The following is a 17,452-nucleotide window of genomic DNA, read 5'->3' as shown; positions in this document are numbered from 1 at the left end:
GTACGTCTTTAAAAACTTTGATGAGAACTTATTCATTAGATTAAATGCCACAGAAACATTTTTAAATGTCTAAAATGTAAAACCCAGTAACATCTAATAGTTATTCAAAATATGTCAAATGACTCATTAAACAGCATTAACAAAAGAGTTTAATGTTTTGATTTATTTTTAGTAAGATTTAGTCTGAATGCTTGTATTGCATGTGTTGAAATGATCAGCGCATGTAATACAAGCATTGTGAAGCCTCGTTCACATCCAGATTGTGAACTACATCAGTGCTTTTAGTTCACTATTCTGAGGCCTATTCTGTCTTAATCTTTGACTCACGTATGGACATTTTAATAAATGCATGCTTAAATAAGACATAATCTCCTTTGATTAAAAAATGAAGTTTAGATTTAAAAGAAAGACATAAGTTTGATTTAAACTTTTCCTATCTTTTAAGGTTTCCAGTATACACGCCATCATGTCTGTGTCTGAGGATGAAGCAAACGTTTCCTCACATAATCCCTCAGAAGCCTCGGCTTCTGAGCTCATGTGTCCCATATGCCTGCAGCTCTTCTCTGAGCCTCTTTCTCTTCCCTGTGGCCATGTCTATTGCTTTCCGTGCCTTGAGACCATGGAAGAAGGCCTCGATCAACACAGCTGCCCGCAATGTCAAGCGGAATACCCAGGAAGCTCTGCTCTTGTGAAACAAGTCAAAATGCCCCAATTTGTAGAGACCTTAAAATCCGATCCTGGAAAAGTTCTCTCCACTGAAGACCATCCTGATGTCCTCCATGTGATATCCAAGAGTATGCAGGATTTAGCTATGGATCAGTCAACTGGTGAAATCCAATGTGGAGAAAAAGGGAGGGAAGATGGAGTCTGTGAGATTAGGTCTGAATCTAAAGACATACCCTTTAATCCAGTGCCAGCAAAAATTCTAAGCAGAGACAAAATGGAAATGAAGGTACCCAAGTTTAAACTTGCATCTCAAGTCACAGAATTACACTTGAAGCTAGAGATGGCAGAAGGCGCTCTAAAGAAGGAGAGGGAGTGGGAGCTTCAGGTGAACACCTCCAACTGTCAGCTGAGAGAGAAAATATCTGAGCTGCTAGGGCAGATGACGGACACTCTGCAGAGCTATGGTGACCAGGTAAGGCAGATTGTGGAGAAGGAGTTAGGTCCAGGTGAAGCCAGCATCAGTAGTCGAGTGGGTGAAACGTCTGAGCTGGTCAAACAGCTGAGGCACGCTGTTCTAACTGCTGGATCACTTCTGACTGAAGATGACGAGAAGGCATTCAGTGACGAACTTCAAAGTCTTAAGCCCTGTATTGCAGAATTATTGGCTAAACCACTTAGAGAAGACCAAGACTTTGTGGAAACCAAGGCCAGCGCTGTCCGAGCCTGTCCCCAGCTGGAGGACATGAGCTCTGAGCTGAGGGAACAACTTGGAGAGATTCAGCGCTCCCTTCGGAACACCCTCAACCCATCAGAGCTGACCTTTGACCCTGAGACGGCTCATCCTAATCTCATCCTCTCAGAGGACCTGAAGACAGTGACTTTCAGCACTGTGATGCAGTCCTGCCCGTCCTCACCGCAGAGGTTTACCAGCTTCTACCAGGTGCTCAGCACTCAAAGCTTCTCAGAAGGGGAACACAGCTGGGAGGTGGAGCTGGAAGGTTCACCGTGGATCGTCGGTATGTGCTACAGTGCAAAGCTGGCACGCGTCGGGGTGCCGTCCGCTCTGGAAAGCAGCCGAAGCTCCTGGTGTCTGATGTGGTTCGACAACCTGCTGACTGCTTTTGAGCAGGGTCACCCTGTGCCGCTGAAGAAAACCACAGTGTCTCGCAGACTTGAGGTCAAGCTCAGCTTTAAAACACACCGGCTGAGCTTCTACAACATTAGCTCCTCCTCTGGGAAGACGCATATCTACACCTTTAAGGCCAATCTAACTGAAGCGGTGCACCTCGCCTACAGGATGATGTCAGGGCATCCCAAAGGCAGAGTCACCATTTGTTCATAAAGGGACATTTTGAAAATAAGCACAAAGGAGACATATCAACGCGACTGTATCCTTACTACCATATTTCAGAAAAAGTTTAATATGATAAATCAATTAGTACCTGTTTTAAGACTAATATGTGATATTATATTACTAGTTTAGACTTAGACTCAACTTTATCCCTTGGATTTACTCCTTCAGGGAAATTCTGCTTCCAGTAGCTTATATAGAGTACAGAGAGTTAAAGCAAGAGCCATAAAGGATAGAAATATAACAGACAATATAAAAAGTCTGTATATAGTATACATTACAACTATTTAAAAAAAGTTGTAATGTCCTGGAATATTTTTCCCTTAGATATAAAAATATCTGCACAGTAGAGAGCTAAGGGAAGACTGCACAGTAGTTGACTTTGGTTAATACACTTGTACTGCAGAGATTTACTGACCTTATAAATACGTTTTTTTTTTTTTCTTTGTTTTGGTTTCAAAAATCTTCAGAAACATAATTCTGGGGGTATTGGACTGCAAAAATGATCTAGAAATAAGTAAAAATTTCTTGAATTAAGTGTATTTACTCTTAATCTGAGTAGGTAAAGTAGGTAGGTAGAGTAGGTAAGATGATTTGCCAATGGATTGAGTATTTATACTCTTAAAATGAGATGATGATTTAATATGCACTTGAAATAAAACAATACAATTTTTTTTCTTCTCATTTGAAGTGTAAATTGCCTTGTTCCATTGGCAAAGTGTCTCACTTACATCCTCAACTCAAGAAGTAAGAAAATAAAAATAATGACTTTTTTAGATTTCTATCTTTTGCAGTGTGCACTTCATTCTGGTTGAAAACAATGTTTAGGTAATTTGATGAGATGTGTTGTTTTTTTTTTGTCCCATGCAGAGAAAGAACAGGATGTCATGTATGATATAATCAGTAGAAATCTGACGGCTCAATGTAGGCCTGATCACAGTCAAAGTTGCAGACTTGGTATGTGCCCAAAGATACACACCTGGGAGATTTTGGCCAAATGAACTTGGGTGGAGGACAATGCCGGACCAAGAGGTGTCTCTTATTTATTTTTCAGGAGTTGGCCACCCTACCCTCTGCCATCAGATTTCTCAACGCCACAGCCAGGACCCTGGTACTTAGATTCTAATTGCCATACAACTGTTGTTTCTATAAATAAGGGAAGAATTTTTATTTTCTATTTTGATAATTAAATGTTAAGTAATTTTAATTTCAACAATAAAAATAATTGCACAAAAATAGTTCGGCATCATTCATTTACTTTCAAAAGCACTTAAATGTTTAGTGGAGGACTTTCTTTTTCAGGGTGGATCATCTAGTGGTCCTTCTAATTGTCAATCATTCTGCTGATATGTTGACCTAAGGCTGTCCTATGTGCTTTTGCCCATTCTTCCTCACCACCATCAGAATGTGGAAGCTACAATAAAACAGTTCATAAACAAGTTAATGAATGCTATGTTTATGATGTTTAAGATGGATATAAAGGAGGCAGAACTGAAATTCTCATTGAAACCACCGGAAACAAAATAAAGTTATTTGGACAAATTGAAACATTGAAAATATAATTTCATCATCCAAATAAAGTGTGTAAATTAAGCATACAAGTGTAATTAAGGTGTAATCTGGACGAAAATGGCCTCAAGGAAGTGTTCGATAGGTGAGGAGCAGCAGAGCTGGTTGGAGGAACACAGGAGGGAAGATCTTGATGACCTGGGGTGTGTGAAGGATTAGGGAACCAAATATTTGAGCTAGTGCTTACTCCTTGTCAACTTGTAAAACTTAGATTAGTTGGAAATTGTATTTTTTGAGTATCATCAAGCCATACAGTATTTGGTGTGACAATTTAATTCAGGATTCTGGCTTCCAGAGCTTTGTTAGACTAACTTACAGTCTGAAAAATTAGGTTATACCGTATTACAAACAGTAGTACTGAGGCATTAAAGAAAGACACGAAGATAATAAACAGTACATACAGACAAAAAAAAAAAAAAATGAAGCATAGCGTCACATAATACTGTTTATTCCCTGGAAAATGGTATAGTTTCATGCTCACATTGCATTCTTGGAAATTTAATATGTTTACACCGGCCACTGATGATTCAAATCACGAAAAAGTGGTAGACAGACGTGTAAAAATTGACTTCAAACATTTAATCTCATGAATTTGGGCTTTCACTGCCATCTGCTGTCATATGAGAGTGAGTACAACTTGACGACCATAAGCTTTTTCATATTTCTTTTGTCATTTTAAACATGAAACTACCAAAGCACAAGCCAAGTAGTAGAGCTAAATATTGAAATGAAATTAAAAGCTAAATAAAATAAACCAGGTCACTTAATAAAGCCACATTTTTTGTATGCTTTATTTTTATATTCACATGCTAATATTTTCAGAATTAATAATAACATTATGTTAAAGATTTAATTTATTTTCTGCACCAAGGGCATAAGTAGGGAGAACAAGCAGAGTGAGTTTTGTGTAATACCAGACTTTATTATTGAACTAAACAGGATTTAGACGGGATCAGAAAGGAAGGTGCATCTTCTTTCTGCCTTTCCCCAACGATCAGGGATCTCCTGGTTGTTTTTGGTGCTGCAGTGTTCTTATTGGGTAAAACACCTTTAAATCTAGTGGCTGAGCACATAAAAGACAACCTCCGGGTGATATAATATGTAAAAAACGCCACCAAACGTTATTAACGCCACCGATCGCTTTGCCATAAGTGCGTGCTCTAGGTTCAACTCGCGCGCAGACTCCGCTCGCACAATGCCGCTGCGGCTGCGCTGACGGTGAAATGATGCACAGCCCCTGTCAGCAGGTCAGGTGACCGCCGCCGCCTCACAGGGAAATTCAGCCAAAGGAAAGTGCTCAGGAGACACAGCTATGTCTCGGATAAATGGTCGATGTCATTTATGTTTCCAGCGGATCATCTAAATCTAGCTTCTGTCGGAGTGAGATTTAAGAGAGCTCGACATTTTGGAGAGATTAGGCGCTTGAAATCAAGGCTTCTGAAGCGGTAAGCTGTAACTGTTTACAGTTCGGGGGCTTGTTCTGTCAGCGCATGAAAACACAGGCTGTAGTTTACCCCTGTTTTCATGCCGACACTGAGCTGACAGCTTTTAGAGCAGCTGTAGTGAAAGTTGAATTTTATCCACACATTTTCCATCTTCGAGGTGTTTATTTCCAATAAGCCGAGGTGCTAAAATATATATATTTTTTCCTCATGTATCAGCTTTAGACAGCTAGCATCAGGCTACATTAGCACCTTTAGCTGGAGCCTGAAATTCCCCCATAAACAGAAACCTCCACACACCCTGCAACCATTAGCTTCTCCTTTTTGCTAACTTCCAGCCAAAGTTCTTACATCTTCCCCTCTTATTTGTTTTAATATTACATTATACTTATATAAAGTGGACTACTGTAACCCGAGTCACTCCCAACTGTTAGTTGGGTGTTGGTTTCTGTTAGCAGGATTATTGTAGTACAACAGCTTTCAATGTAACCCTGCTCTTAGTTAAAGACCTGTTACATAATGCCCAGTGAATAGAAACCTATTTCACACAGGAGGACATGTTTCTCCCATCTCTGGGAAAGATAAATAAATTCATATATTGTTGAAGCAGAATAATCTAACATTTATTTTTATGCAAATATTAAAGAAAAACAAATCTCTTTGATCTCAGTTTATATTTTCACTGTAGAAAAGAAATATTCCAGAATTGTCAGAAACCTTAAAACTCCTATTATTGTTAAAACTAATCTAAATTTTTAGGAATTACCGTAAATCCTCTAATATAGGATGTGGCCTTTATTTCACTCAGGTACATCTTGGTCCAGACCAATGGTGTAACTATCGGTAAGCAGAGACTGCAGTTGCTTAGGGGCCCCGTCACTGACTCCTGGTTGGCCCCTACGCAATTGTGGACTATGATGTCTCTTTGCAGATTTAATGGTGCGAAAAATTCCTCTTTAACCCACATGATACTAGTTTGACTGACTGGACCATATTTATACACCAATACATGCCAGCAAAACAGACTACCAGTGGAATTAATAAAAACAACATTTTGTGTCTCTTTGAACCTATAAAATACCAGTTTAATTTCTTGAAAAAGTCAGTTACCGTAACAGTAATTCAGACATCTTCCAGCAGCTGCAATTTTTCTGCACAGCAATACAAAAAAAAAAGAGCCTACACAGAATGGAATCTTAACCAAACCGACTTGTAAAACAAAGTTTAAAAAAGTGGGACAAAAAGTTGATGGAAACCGTTCTGCCATCACAGCGAAATTTTATTTGACGTAGGCTTAGTGGAAGTAGACAACTGGTATCATTTATTTCAAGGGAAATTCAGAACAACGAAGGCCAACAAAATTCTGTTATTTTAACACTGCCTGGTGACCACCAGACCTACCGGTAATCACATGTGTCTTTCAGATCTGAACGATTGTGCAAGGTCACTACGATCTCTTTGTAAGCATGGGACTTCCCATGCTAATGGCTTGGATTCGTTTGCCCCCTGTGGTACTTGCATGTTACCATCACAAGTTGTTCAGCACTGTCACTACTAGGGGGTGTGCAAAATAATCGTGATGATGATGCATCGTGATTCTAATTTTCGTGATCTACTGCATCGATTCTTGATGCCAAGAATCGATTATTAATTAAAAAAAAATGAATAAATAAAATTGCATGAATGGTTGGCGAACATCAGCCAAAAACAAGTACAATACCACTTCCAGTCCAGTAGATGTGTTGACGCACGCTACCTTGTGTCACAAGCATTTTCGGCCGTGGGATACTGTGCCGGGTCATTCAAAAACAAAACATGGAGGAGAAAATATTGCAATGCATCGCAATAATTCAAGTATCGTGATGCATCGTGATAGAATCGCATCGTGGCCTGTGAATCGTGATTCGAATCGAATCGTGACTTCTTTGGCAATACCCACCCCTAGTCACTACCCGATCCGTCCCAGAAGCACAATCTGTTCTGTGCATGTGAATAGATATACATCCGGGTGTCAATAAATAATGTAATTTTGCTGCTAAAATTACTTATTTCTATCCTTAACTCACTAAAGAATACTAATACACATCTGTAAAAAATGTTTTATGACTTGTGAGACAATTTTTATGGTTTTTACATTTTCTTCGTTAAACTGCTTGTCTGACCTCATCATCGCCGTATCCCACGGCCGGAAATGCTTTTGAAACAAGGCAGCGGGCGTCACCACATCCGTAGCGACAGCTGAAAACTTTACTACCAAAATAAAAGTTTATTTAAACAAAGTCCACATCTTATAAAGTAGCTTTATCTGACATAGTTTACCTTTTTTCATTTTTCTCCTCAGGCGCTGACACCATGCTAGCCACAGTGAGCGCTTTGGCTCAGTACAATGTCTCCGTGTCAGCTACACCAGTGGAGAACACATCTGCTTTCCCAACCATGCATCCTGACGGCCAGGCCAATATCACCAAGCCTCACAAATGTCTGCAGGCCCTATATGAAGACATCGGAAACTCCAGGTAGCGGGAGACGTAGTAGATTGAAAGCTGGCGGTTATGCGGGATAGAGACTAATTCTCTCGTTCTGTCTCAGGGTGCGCTTCTGGGACATCCTGCTGCTGGTGCCAAACGTGGCCTTCTTCATGTTCCTGATGTGGAAGCTACCGTCAGCGAGGGCAAAGATTCGTCTCGCTTCCAGCCCCATTTTTGTCACCTTCTATTTGCTGGTGGGTTTAAAAAAACGTTAATTTTAATATAAGTTTAGTGCATCCTGTTGGTTGTATAATTGATCAGTTTGTTCCAGAATACGTCTGTGAATATTTTCTGATTAAAATATCTGGTTGATTGTCGCAGCTCTAATCATTGTCTGCTAGCGGTAATGCAATGCTAATAACTATCCTCTCATTTGGGTGTCTTATCTTTAGTGTTTTCTAAAATTAGTGACCTAAGACAGTTGGAGCTACAATCGTTCCAGACTGGTTTCACCATAGAGCTGTTTTGCTTTCTCTTTTTTCTGTCAGCATTAATCCATAAAAGTAACCTTTCAAACCTTCATATCTAAAACAGTTTTTGCTGTTATCTTATCTCCCTTCAACTGCCTTTGTTTTCGCTGTCCTTTAACAACCAGCAAAATTAAAGGTATAGTGGAGGATTTTCACAAACTTTTAAAAAGACCCAACGTGCATAGCACACGCAAAACCCTGTACCCGCTCCCCAGACTGAACGCCTATTAAACGTGTATCAGAGCATGCAGGAGGACATTTGTCCTCGTACACACTCTGTTTAAAAGTTGCTGTTTGCATTGCTTATGCTAGCTCACTTTCCAAAAGAAGATTTGTAATTTTTCCACTATATCAGACTCACCACTGGTAATGAAAAATGGAAGCAAGCACGTAGGACAACCTACAACAATAAGGAGGACCACTTATTTTTATGATTCATTAGGAAAAAGAAAATCCTCCACTATCACTTACTACTACCACTCCACCCGTCGCAAACAATAATAGAAGTGTGTTAACAGCTGAACTTTTGCCGTTTCTCAGTTCACAAGAATGCGAGTACGGACTAGTGTCCTCGCCAAGAATGTTCTTCACAAGAACGCAGGAAAGTATGGACTCTGGGAGAACGGGTGCATGCAGCATAGATATGGGTCAATTGGAGTCAGAACACAAATCAAATTTTGCCAAATAAAACAAAAAAGTGAGCATCAGAGCCAGCGGTACTTCACACCCGCTGTTCTGTCAGGTCAGCATACCCCATCAGACCAGTAAACCCATAGTAATACGCATGCACGTGCATGCAGAGAGCTACTGACCTGCTGCTGTTGGGCTAACGTTAGCCCTGGCTGCCGTTACCCTTGGAGGTCCGCTGGTTGCTGCAGTCCTCTCAACATCAGAACTTTTTTTTTTTTATTACGCACTAAATCAGTAAATGGACCATATAGTGACGCTTAAAAGTATAATGTTCTCACCTCAAATGATCTTAAAATGTACTTTAATTTTACAACAGCAAGAAAAAAGATAACTATATACTTAATACTCTGAGCTCTGTGAGCGCTCCACTGGAAGCTGCTGCTGCCGCAGTGCATGCTAGGACAGCGGTCAATCTCAAGAATGGACAAGTCTGCTCTGATGCATGCTGGGTAAAGAGGGAGGGGGCTGTCTTGTGAATTGGAATAGTACTAGGGCTGAGGCTGATAACGTTTCACGAGCACACGAGAACGCACAAGTGCACGTAGTGAGAAATGGTCTTTGTGTTTTGGAAGCTAAACTCTCTCCTGCTGATGGGCTACGTGTGTTTTAGTTGTAGCATCAACTAAACATCTCCTTTGCTGTGTTTCTCAGGTTTTTGTTGTTGCAGCTGTTGGAATCACTCGCGCCATTGTTTCCATGACGGTCAGCACATCCAATGCCGCCACCATTGTGGACAAAGTAAGAAAACAAAGAGCATAATTAGAACTGACGATTTGCTTTCGAATATCATCTGGCTTTCATAAAAACTGCTGGAAACTGTCTTTCCTCATAGGGTATCAGTTTATTTGTTTTAGCAATTGGGGGGATAATAGAATGCTGAAATCTCTCATGTAGAAAGACTAACATAAGTGGTTAAAACAAATGTCAATAGGGCTGTGTTAATATTTTTAAAATTATGAATCGATTTTCATATTAAATCCTGAAGATCGATTCATATAAATAAATCCTTCGTCCACTGTTCTTACAGCAACTCAACGCTATTTCTGACATTTTGAATTTAAAAAGCTTCATGGGAGGGAAGCAAAACATCTTTAAACTTGGAAACCAAGTCCATTGGATTGTTTTTTTTTTTTTACAATTACTTTATTAATTTGTTGATGAATGTTAACATAATACTAGTATCTAAAGGTTGCATAAGTAGACACTGATGTAGGTCAGTGAACAGCTTAAAAACAGTTATTTAATCAGCAGCAGGGCCATTATAACCTTGCTTCATTTCTGATCAGTGGTCAGCACTAATTCGCTGGCTTTACTTTCTGTCAATGTATGATGACATCACTTTTTTTTGCCTGGTTAATTCACTTCAAACCAAAAGGAAACTAGCCTTATTCGCTTTTTTCTTCAAAATATTTTAAAGGTTTGCTTAAGATTCACATGAGATTTGGATGGAAACATGATAATAATAACTCCTGCTTACTCTAAAATAACCCCTTAATTCCAGTTCATTCCAATAAATCGCCAATGGACCATTAAATATCGATCCATATCTTCAAAGTATTTTCAACATGGCGTCTATTATTAAACTTCCTGTGGCAGTTTACTCCAACTCCAAACTCCTTTTCCTCAGGTACTTTATGTTTAGTTTAGAGATCAATGTTAATTATTTGACCTTTTCTGTAGCAGAAGTGGAAATTTCCCAGATCCTTATTGGAAAAATAAGGAGGACTTGTGGTCATCAGAAGTCATCAGAAAAGTCAGAGGTTTCTTACCCAAATACAGCTGCTGTGTGAAAAACCCACTAACAGCTGATGAACCATTTTCACCTCTGATGGGTTGAGCAGTTGAAAAACACCTAAGATGGACTGACCTGCTGTCAGTAAGAAATGATTTGTAACATTGCTTCTGTTTCTATAAGGAAAGAAAACAGCAGCAAGAATATTTAATACCAAAGAGATTAAATGACCCCCCCACCCCAAAAAAAAACAAAAACAAAAAAACAAAACAGATATCTGTATTATTTCACATTTAACTAATTGTGCAATATATTGTGAAGTAAATGTTAAACAACTTTCATTTATTTGGTATAGATGTTTATAATCTATACTACTTAAAATATAAAATGTGATATCCTAGTGATTAGAGCAGTGCGCTTGTGGTCTTGAGAGGGTTACAGGTACTAGGTTCGATCCCCACAGCTTCCATTCTTTTATTTTTTTATTTTTATTTTTTATTTTTTATTTTTTTTTTATTATTTTTTTTATTAAAAAAATAAATAAATAAAATAAAAAAAAAAACAGCTTCCATTCTAGGTCCCTGAGCAAAGACCCTTAACCCCACATTGCTCCCCGCGCGCCGCACAATGGCAGCCCTCTGCTCCCCAAGGGGATGGGTTAAATGCTCCAGTGTAAACTCAATAAAGTTCAATTATTATTATATGTATGTATATTAGATAAAGTCAGTTTAGTCTATCAAAAATATAATTCAGAGTTGGTAAAACTAAATTAACTACATGTAGGTCCTGTTGGAATATCCATCTAATTCGTTTTTGATTTTAAAGATGAAGATAGTTGATAAACCTGTCAGAGCTCTATTTACTCTAAACAGCTGGGAAAGACAACCTCTATGTTTATATGTAAACTTCTGAATTGTTTAAAGGAAGCTTTAACTGTAAAAGTGGGGAAAGCCTGAGTTCCTTTAAATCAAGACTAAAAACACATTTGTTCAGGATTGCCTTCGACTGTTCAAATTAAACAGTTCAACTGTAATATCATTAGTTCAACTTTTTTATTTTCTTTAGTTCAACTGTTTTTAATATTATTTTTTGTTTCTGCATTTTTTATTTTATTTATTTATTTATTACTTGCTTTGATTCAGTTTTATTTTCCTATATTTGGATCATGTAAAGCACTTTGCATTGCCTTTGTACTGAATTGTGCTATACAAATAAACTTGCCTTGCTTAGTGATAATAACATGATTCTATTAAATCATTAGTTTTTTGGGTTTTACATTTTTATTAACTATAACTGAAAATTGTAATTGGCAGTGAAGAAAGATGTTTTTTGTTAATAACCCAGAGGAGATGGTTTGTGCAGCTGCTGGGCTTTCATGCATCAGTAGGAAGAAAAGGCCGGGCTTGCATTCCATTCATGCCAGACAGAATCCTGCAGATTTACAGTGATGGACCAGCTATTCTAATATCACAAGGTCATGGCGGCAGCATTCGCAGCCTTTATGAGTCTATGGAATGTGACCTGTGGATGGGCCTGTACTGTGGGTCAAATAAAACGTGTCACAGGAAGGCTGATCTGCTTCGCTGCTCTGTGTTGTTTCCTTTAGGTCCTTTGGGAAATCACCCGCTTCTTCTTGCTCGCTATTGAGCTCAGTGTGATCATCCTGGGACTCGCTTTTGGTCAGTTTGTTTCAGTTCTCCTTTTCTGCGTGTTTGAAGTAGCGTGGCATTTCTGCCTTATGTTCCCTCGCAGCTTCTTTGGAGGCTGCAACTGAGTACAACTGATGTGTTTCTGTTTTCAGGTCACCTAGAGAGCAAGTCCAGTATAAAACGTGTGCTGGCTATTACCGCTGTGTTGGCCCTGGCATACTCCATCACACAGGTGATTAAAGATGATATAATATCAAATATTGTTTATGGTAAAAGCGGAAATGAACATGAGTTAAACAAATTGCTATTTTAGGGAACACTAGAGATTCTTTACCCAGACAGCCACCTTTCAGCGGAGGACTTTAACATCTATGGTCATGGAGGACGGCACTTCTGGTTAGCCAGTTCCTGCTTTTTCTTCTTGGTAAGTAAATATTGCTCTTACATCCGCAGCAACATGAAAGAAAAAACAAAAGTTTCTGATGTAGCAGACTCATTTTTAGGCTGACAATAATTTGTTTCCTTAGGTTTACTCTCTGATTGTTGCTCTTCCTAAAACCCCAGTGAGGAACAGGATATCATTGCCATGTAAGTGTTGGATTTAAAGAGCAGCAAAGGGAATATATATAATATAGAAAATATCTGTGACAAGCTCACTGCGATACACTGCTATGGGGAGCATAATCAGCCCTTTAGGGGAAGAGACCCTCTTTGAAGCAGAGACACAGAAAAGTTGAAGGATTTGAGTTAGTGACCCATACTTAATTCTCTTTTATTGCTATCAAACTTTTCCCTAAGTCTGTGATACATCTGTACTATTAGCCCTTTTTCTTTTTTTTACTGTTTTAAATAAACCAGCTGCAGCGTGTTTTTTCAGGGTTTTGCTCTTCTTGATGAGGAATTTATTTTTTTATTTTTTCCAATGTGCAAAAAACTCTGCAAATGCTAATGCAAATGTTGAAATGCATTAATCTTCTAAAATATATATTTTCCTGTAAACCTACACAATATTTCTGCTCCTCGATTTAGTTTATTTGCAGGCCTTGGCAGTTGAATTGTTAGGTTACTGATGACCAGCTTCTCTTTCATAATTATTTGTAACAAAGCTTGGTTTGAATGCTTAATATAGTGGAAACAATTATCTGTGAGTTATGAGTTTGATACAAGTTATCATGCGAGGAACCAGGCATAACTTAAGTACTTCTTAGTTTTAAATCATAAAAGGTGTTAAGCCTTTAAAGCCTGACTAATGTAGAAAGGTGTGCCACAAATTGTAATCAAAATCATTTTTATTCCCTTAAATAAAAGTAAAAAGAAAAAAAAAGCTTTGTAATGAGAGACTGAAAACGTGCAAAATATTGACAGATAAGATCTGAAGTCACCATAAGCCATAATATATGAGCTAACAGATTATTTTATTAAGTTCTGGGTCTTCTGTTGTAAATGTTTAAATCACAAACCCTACCAAAGGCTTTTTAATCTAATAAAGAATCCACTTCTTAGTGTTTGATGTCCTGTTGTAACTGTGAGTTATTTTTATGTATAGCTTTGCTCTTTAAAACCGAAAGTAACCGCATGAAAATTAGAAGCAGCAATCACATGCAAAAGAGATCAGGCTGGTTTTAGCTTCCATTTAGTAATGGAGGAAATGCATCCAATAGCATTAGAGCTAAGTTGTAGACGCCTACAATATAAGCTTGTTGGGTAATAAGACTGAATGAGAGGATGTCATCCAATGAAATGGACTGTGGTTGGATGTACCCTACTTTACGTGATGTTTTTATACTTTTTATTTTCTTTTTTTCCCCAGCTAAAAGGGGTTTCTACGTGTACGCAGCCATCTTGTCTTTGCTGAACTTTGTTCAGGGTCTGGGCAGCGCTCTGCTGTGTGCTGGGATCATAGAAGGACTCTGGTCAGTATTCTTTCCTCACCTGCATCCACTCCAATACATCATCACTCTTTTTGTTAATTATTTCGATAAAATCTAATGCCACATATAAAAAACCTCTAAATAAAACCTCATTATCCTGTACAGTTTGTAGTAATTGTTTGTCTTTTGTGTACCAGCTGCGTGGATGTCACCACCTTCCTGTATTTTTCTGCCTTTGCTCCGCTCATTTATATCACGTTCCTCAAGGGATTCTTTGGGTATGTATTCACAAGTTAACTACATGCAACCACATATGATCTCAGTGCTTAATTTCCAAAACAAAAGATTTGTAACATGCACTTATATCTTTAGAGGACTGTTAACTATAATTATGTTTATGAGCGTTGAACTTCGATGCTCTGTTTTATCCCTGTGGGGTTTTAACCTCTGTGACAGAAAAAGGTTTATTGTGAGAGGTAAGCTGAGTTTTTTGGGCCGTCTTTGACAAAGGATCTATTCTCTCTCGTGAATAATGTAATGGTAGCTGCTAGACCTTTTTTACAGTGTGCTTTATATGGTGAAAACCTAAGTGGATTATAGAATGCACTAATTGTTGATAGAAGCTGATCAACGCCCCTTTAAATGCTGAACTATGTAACTGTTGTCTCTCTTTAAATAAAACTAAAGCCTGTTATTTTTTATATTTAGTTTTTTTTTTAAATGTCTGTTTTTTCTGTTTGACAATGTTTTTTATTTAAATTTTCCTTCCTTTGTTGCAGTTCAGAACCAAAGATCCTGTTCTCCTACAAGTCACAGGTGGACGAGCCGGACGAAAGCGACGTCCACCTTCCTCCTACCGTGGCGGCGACCCTCGGCCGTAAAGACCTCACCGATCAGGGGCTGTACTACTCCTCTACGCAGATCGACGGCGCCGGTCCTGGCAGCTCCCGCATGGTTGGAGCGTACTTGGACGACGTTGCGTCAGGACCCTATGGGTCAAGCAGCATCAACAGCATAGAAGCTGACCGCTGGAGACCTATCAATGTGTGAGAGGATACACAGCTGCAGTACGATGTGGATGAAGGGAGTTTGGTAGGATGGAATCATGGAAGTGTCTCTTAGCCAGCAGGCTGGACAACATGGAGGAGTGATGTCGGCCTTTTCTTTATCAGATCAGGTTAAAAAAATGGACACTTTAACAGAGACTGTTTATCTGTTTGTGAAGGAAGGAATACTTGCTTCTGTAACAGTGTCGCCGGACTCTTCTGCTGCTGTTTCTTCACGTCGAGTTTCTGGCCCTGATGCTCCCTATTGATTCTGCTCCGATCTGACTGCTTATCAACTCGTCTCAGCACATTTTTCTCAAACTCCAGCACCAAAAATCCTTATTTATGCAGTTTGAGCCTTGTTTTAAATGCCTAAGTCTGCTAAATCAATCTAACACGTTATTTGAAAAAAAACACTTGTACATTCTTGCATTCTGGGGACCAGCATAATAAGGCGCCGATGTGCTTGTCTTATACTGGGTTAGACTTGTACCTGAGCTGGCTAATCTGTGTTTTGTTTTGTCTTTTTGGAGCAAAGCTTTTGTTTGTGGTTTGTAATCTGATTTATTTGATTTCCAAAGTAAAAAAGATAAACCAGCTCCTACACACAAGCATAAAAGGATCATATAGGCAACCCTGAAAAAGAATGTTTTTTCCATTAAGAATCTTTGTATACTTCGATTGTGTTCATGCTTTATAATTTCTGCCGTTGCTTTGTGTCTTCTTTTTTTTTTTAATACAAGGTGAAAAAAAAGCATTCCAGCCTCGGCAAAGAGGCTTCAGACTTTGCAAAAGAGTCATTTAATCCTGCTTGTTCAGACTTTGTGTCCTTGCTTTCATTTCTGTTGCGGTTTCTGGTGTTGCGTCTTTGATGAAGAGGCTAGTGGCGCGAATGATTTTGTGCTTTAATGCAGGACCAGTTATGACACCAGAAACAGAAATGATCCATTTTAATATATTCGAAATTGGCTCATAAAAATCTATTCAAACGAGTTTCTGATTTGAAGTGAGAAAAAGAAAGTTATGTAAGAAATTTTTGCAATTCCTATCCTTTTGTTTCAAGGAGGAAAAAAAAAAAGTTTATAATGGGTCATACTTTAATCTTCCATTATTTAAAAGAAAGTTGATCCACCTTTGTGTGTTCAGAATCCCCCAAAACAACAGTGCTTCCTAAGGACCAATTGCATATTTAACATTCTGTACAAATTAGCAAGTGGGTGCAGAAAGTATTTGCCTGACTTTGAAATCTTTAATGAATGTTACTTTTTGCTGAATGATTTTTAACTAGCTTTGGGGAAAGTAAGTCATTTTTTTTTCTCAACAAAAGGGGGAACATGAAGGAACAGCATTCTCTTCAAACACCAAGTCTTTCACAGTGAAGTTTTGCTGGTGGTGCTCTAATTACATTGTGTTGGTCGTTCCATGTGCTGTAAAATAAACTCTGGATCCATCCCTGTTTCGTCGTCTTTTCTGCATTCAAGCTCTCTAAAGAATGAAACCCTTCGAGTGCTTCTCCCTCCTTCTATTTGTGAATTACACCCCCACATATTCACTCAAAGATACTGTTCTGCGGTATTGTTTGTTGAAAATATAAAACATGAAATAAGGTACAGATATCCATTACAGGGTTTAATAAACACAATTATTTGGCTCACTTAAGTCCACCTATTTTGCTTTAAGTATCTTTAAACGGATGTTTTGCAAAAGGCATAAAAGTCAAATTGATTAGCTGGCAGTGGTCACCATGCTGACTTAGCTCATTTTGACAGATTTCAACACTGATTCTGTTGCATTTTTTTCTGTCCCCATAGCCATGTAGTATTTCCACAGAAGGCAGAGCTGAACCAAATGGTTATGAGGACATTTATCTTCAGAGGTTTATTTAGTAAAAATCTGTTCATAATCATAATTCAGGCCCCTGCTTAGAACCTATGACTCTGGTGAATTATACGCTGATGTCTGCTGGGCCCCTGGCAGCGCAGAGCGGGACAAAAAGAGACTGAACAAACTGTTTCTCTCCTACGCTGCTCTGTGGACTCAATGGAGGCTGAAAGGTGGGTGCTGTCCAAACTTATATCCATCATGGACAACACCTTCCACCCTCTGCATCAGAGTGTGGAGGAGCTGAGCAGCTCCTTTAGTGAAAGACACACCCTGTTTGTAAAAAGGAGCATTACTGCAAGTCATTCATCCCTGCTGCCACCAGAATCTACAATGCAACAATACAACGGCAATAACTTGTGCAATGTATAATGTGCAATTACTATTTGATACCCTGTGCAAAACCTGTTTCTCTATATTTGACACCCAGTGCAATAGCTATAAATATAAATATCCATCTATATGAATACCAATGTAAACACCCTGTGCAATAACCCTGTATATTAATCCTACTATATATATATATATATATATATATATATATATATATATATATA

General features: G+C 38.6%; 2 protein-coding genes across 2 annotated transcripts; both read left to right on the top strand.

Moving 5' to 3' along the window:
- Window positions 1-448: 448 nt before the first annotated feature.
- Window positions 449-3,173, top strand: LOC107094459 (E3 ubiquitin/ISG15 ligase TRIM25-like). Its single transcript, XM_015390052.1, has one exon. The coding sequence runs from the start codon at window positions 467-469 to the stop codon at window positions 2,006-2,008; it is 1,542 nt and encodes a 513-aa protein (XP_015245538.1). The 5' UTR covers window positions 449-466; the 3' UTR covers window positions 2,009-3,173.
- Window positions 3,174-4,837: 1,664 nt separating this feature from the next.
- tpra1 (transmembrane protein, adipocyte asscociated 1) lies at window positions 4,838-16,466 on the top strand. The gene is made up of 11 exons (XM_015390049.1): window positions 4,838-5,031; window positions 7,370-7,544; window positions 7,618-7,750; window positions 9,368-9,454; window positions 12,055-12,127; window positions 12,250-12,329; window positions 12,411-12,521; window positions 12,625-12,685; window positions 13,908-14,010; window positions 14,166-14,246; window positions 14,748-16,466. Exons 2-11 carry the CDS (start codon window positions 7,381-7,383, stop codon window positions 15,016-15,018), a joined length of 1,164 nt encoding a protein of 387 aa, XP_015245535.1. The 5' UTR covers window positions 4,838-5,031; window positions 7,370-7,380; the 3' UTR covers window positions 15,019-16,466.
- Window positions 16,467-17,452: the final 986 nt, after the last annotated feature.

The sequence above is a fragment of the Cyprinodon variegatus genome, unplaced genomic scaffold, assembly GCF_000732505.1.
Source record: "Cyprinodon variegatus isolate N-32 unplaced genomic scaffold, C_variegatus-1.0 Scaffold484, whole genome shotgun sequence".
Taxonomy (NCBI): domain Eukaryota; kingdom Metazoa; phylum Chordata; class Actinopteri; order Cyprinodontiformes; family Cyprinodontidae; genus Cyprinodon; species Cyprinodon variegatus.
The sequence above is the reverse complement of the archived record's forward strand: the minus strand, read 5'-3'. Positions and strand labels throughout refer to the sequence as shown.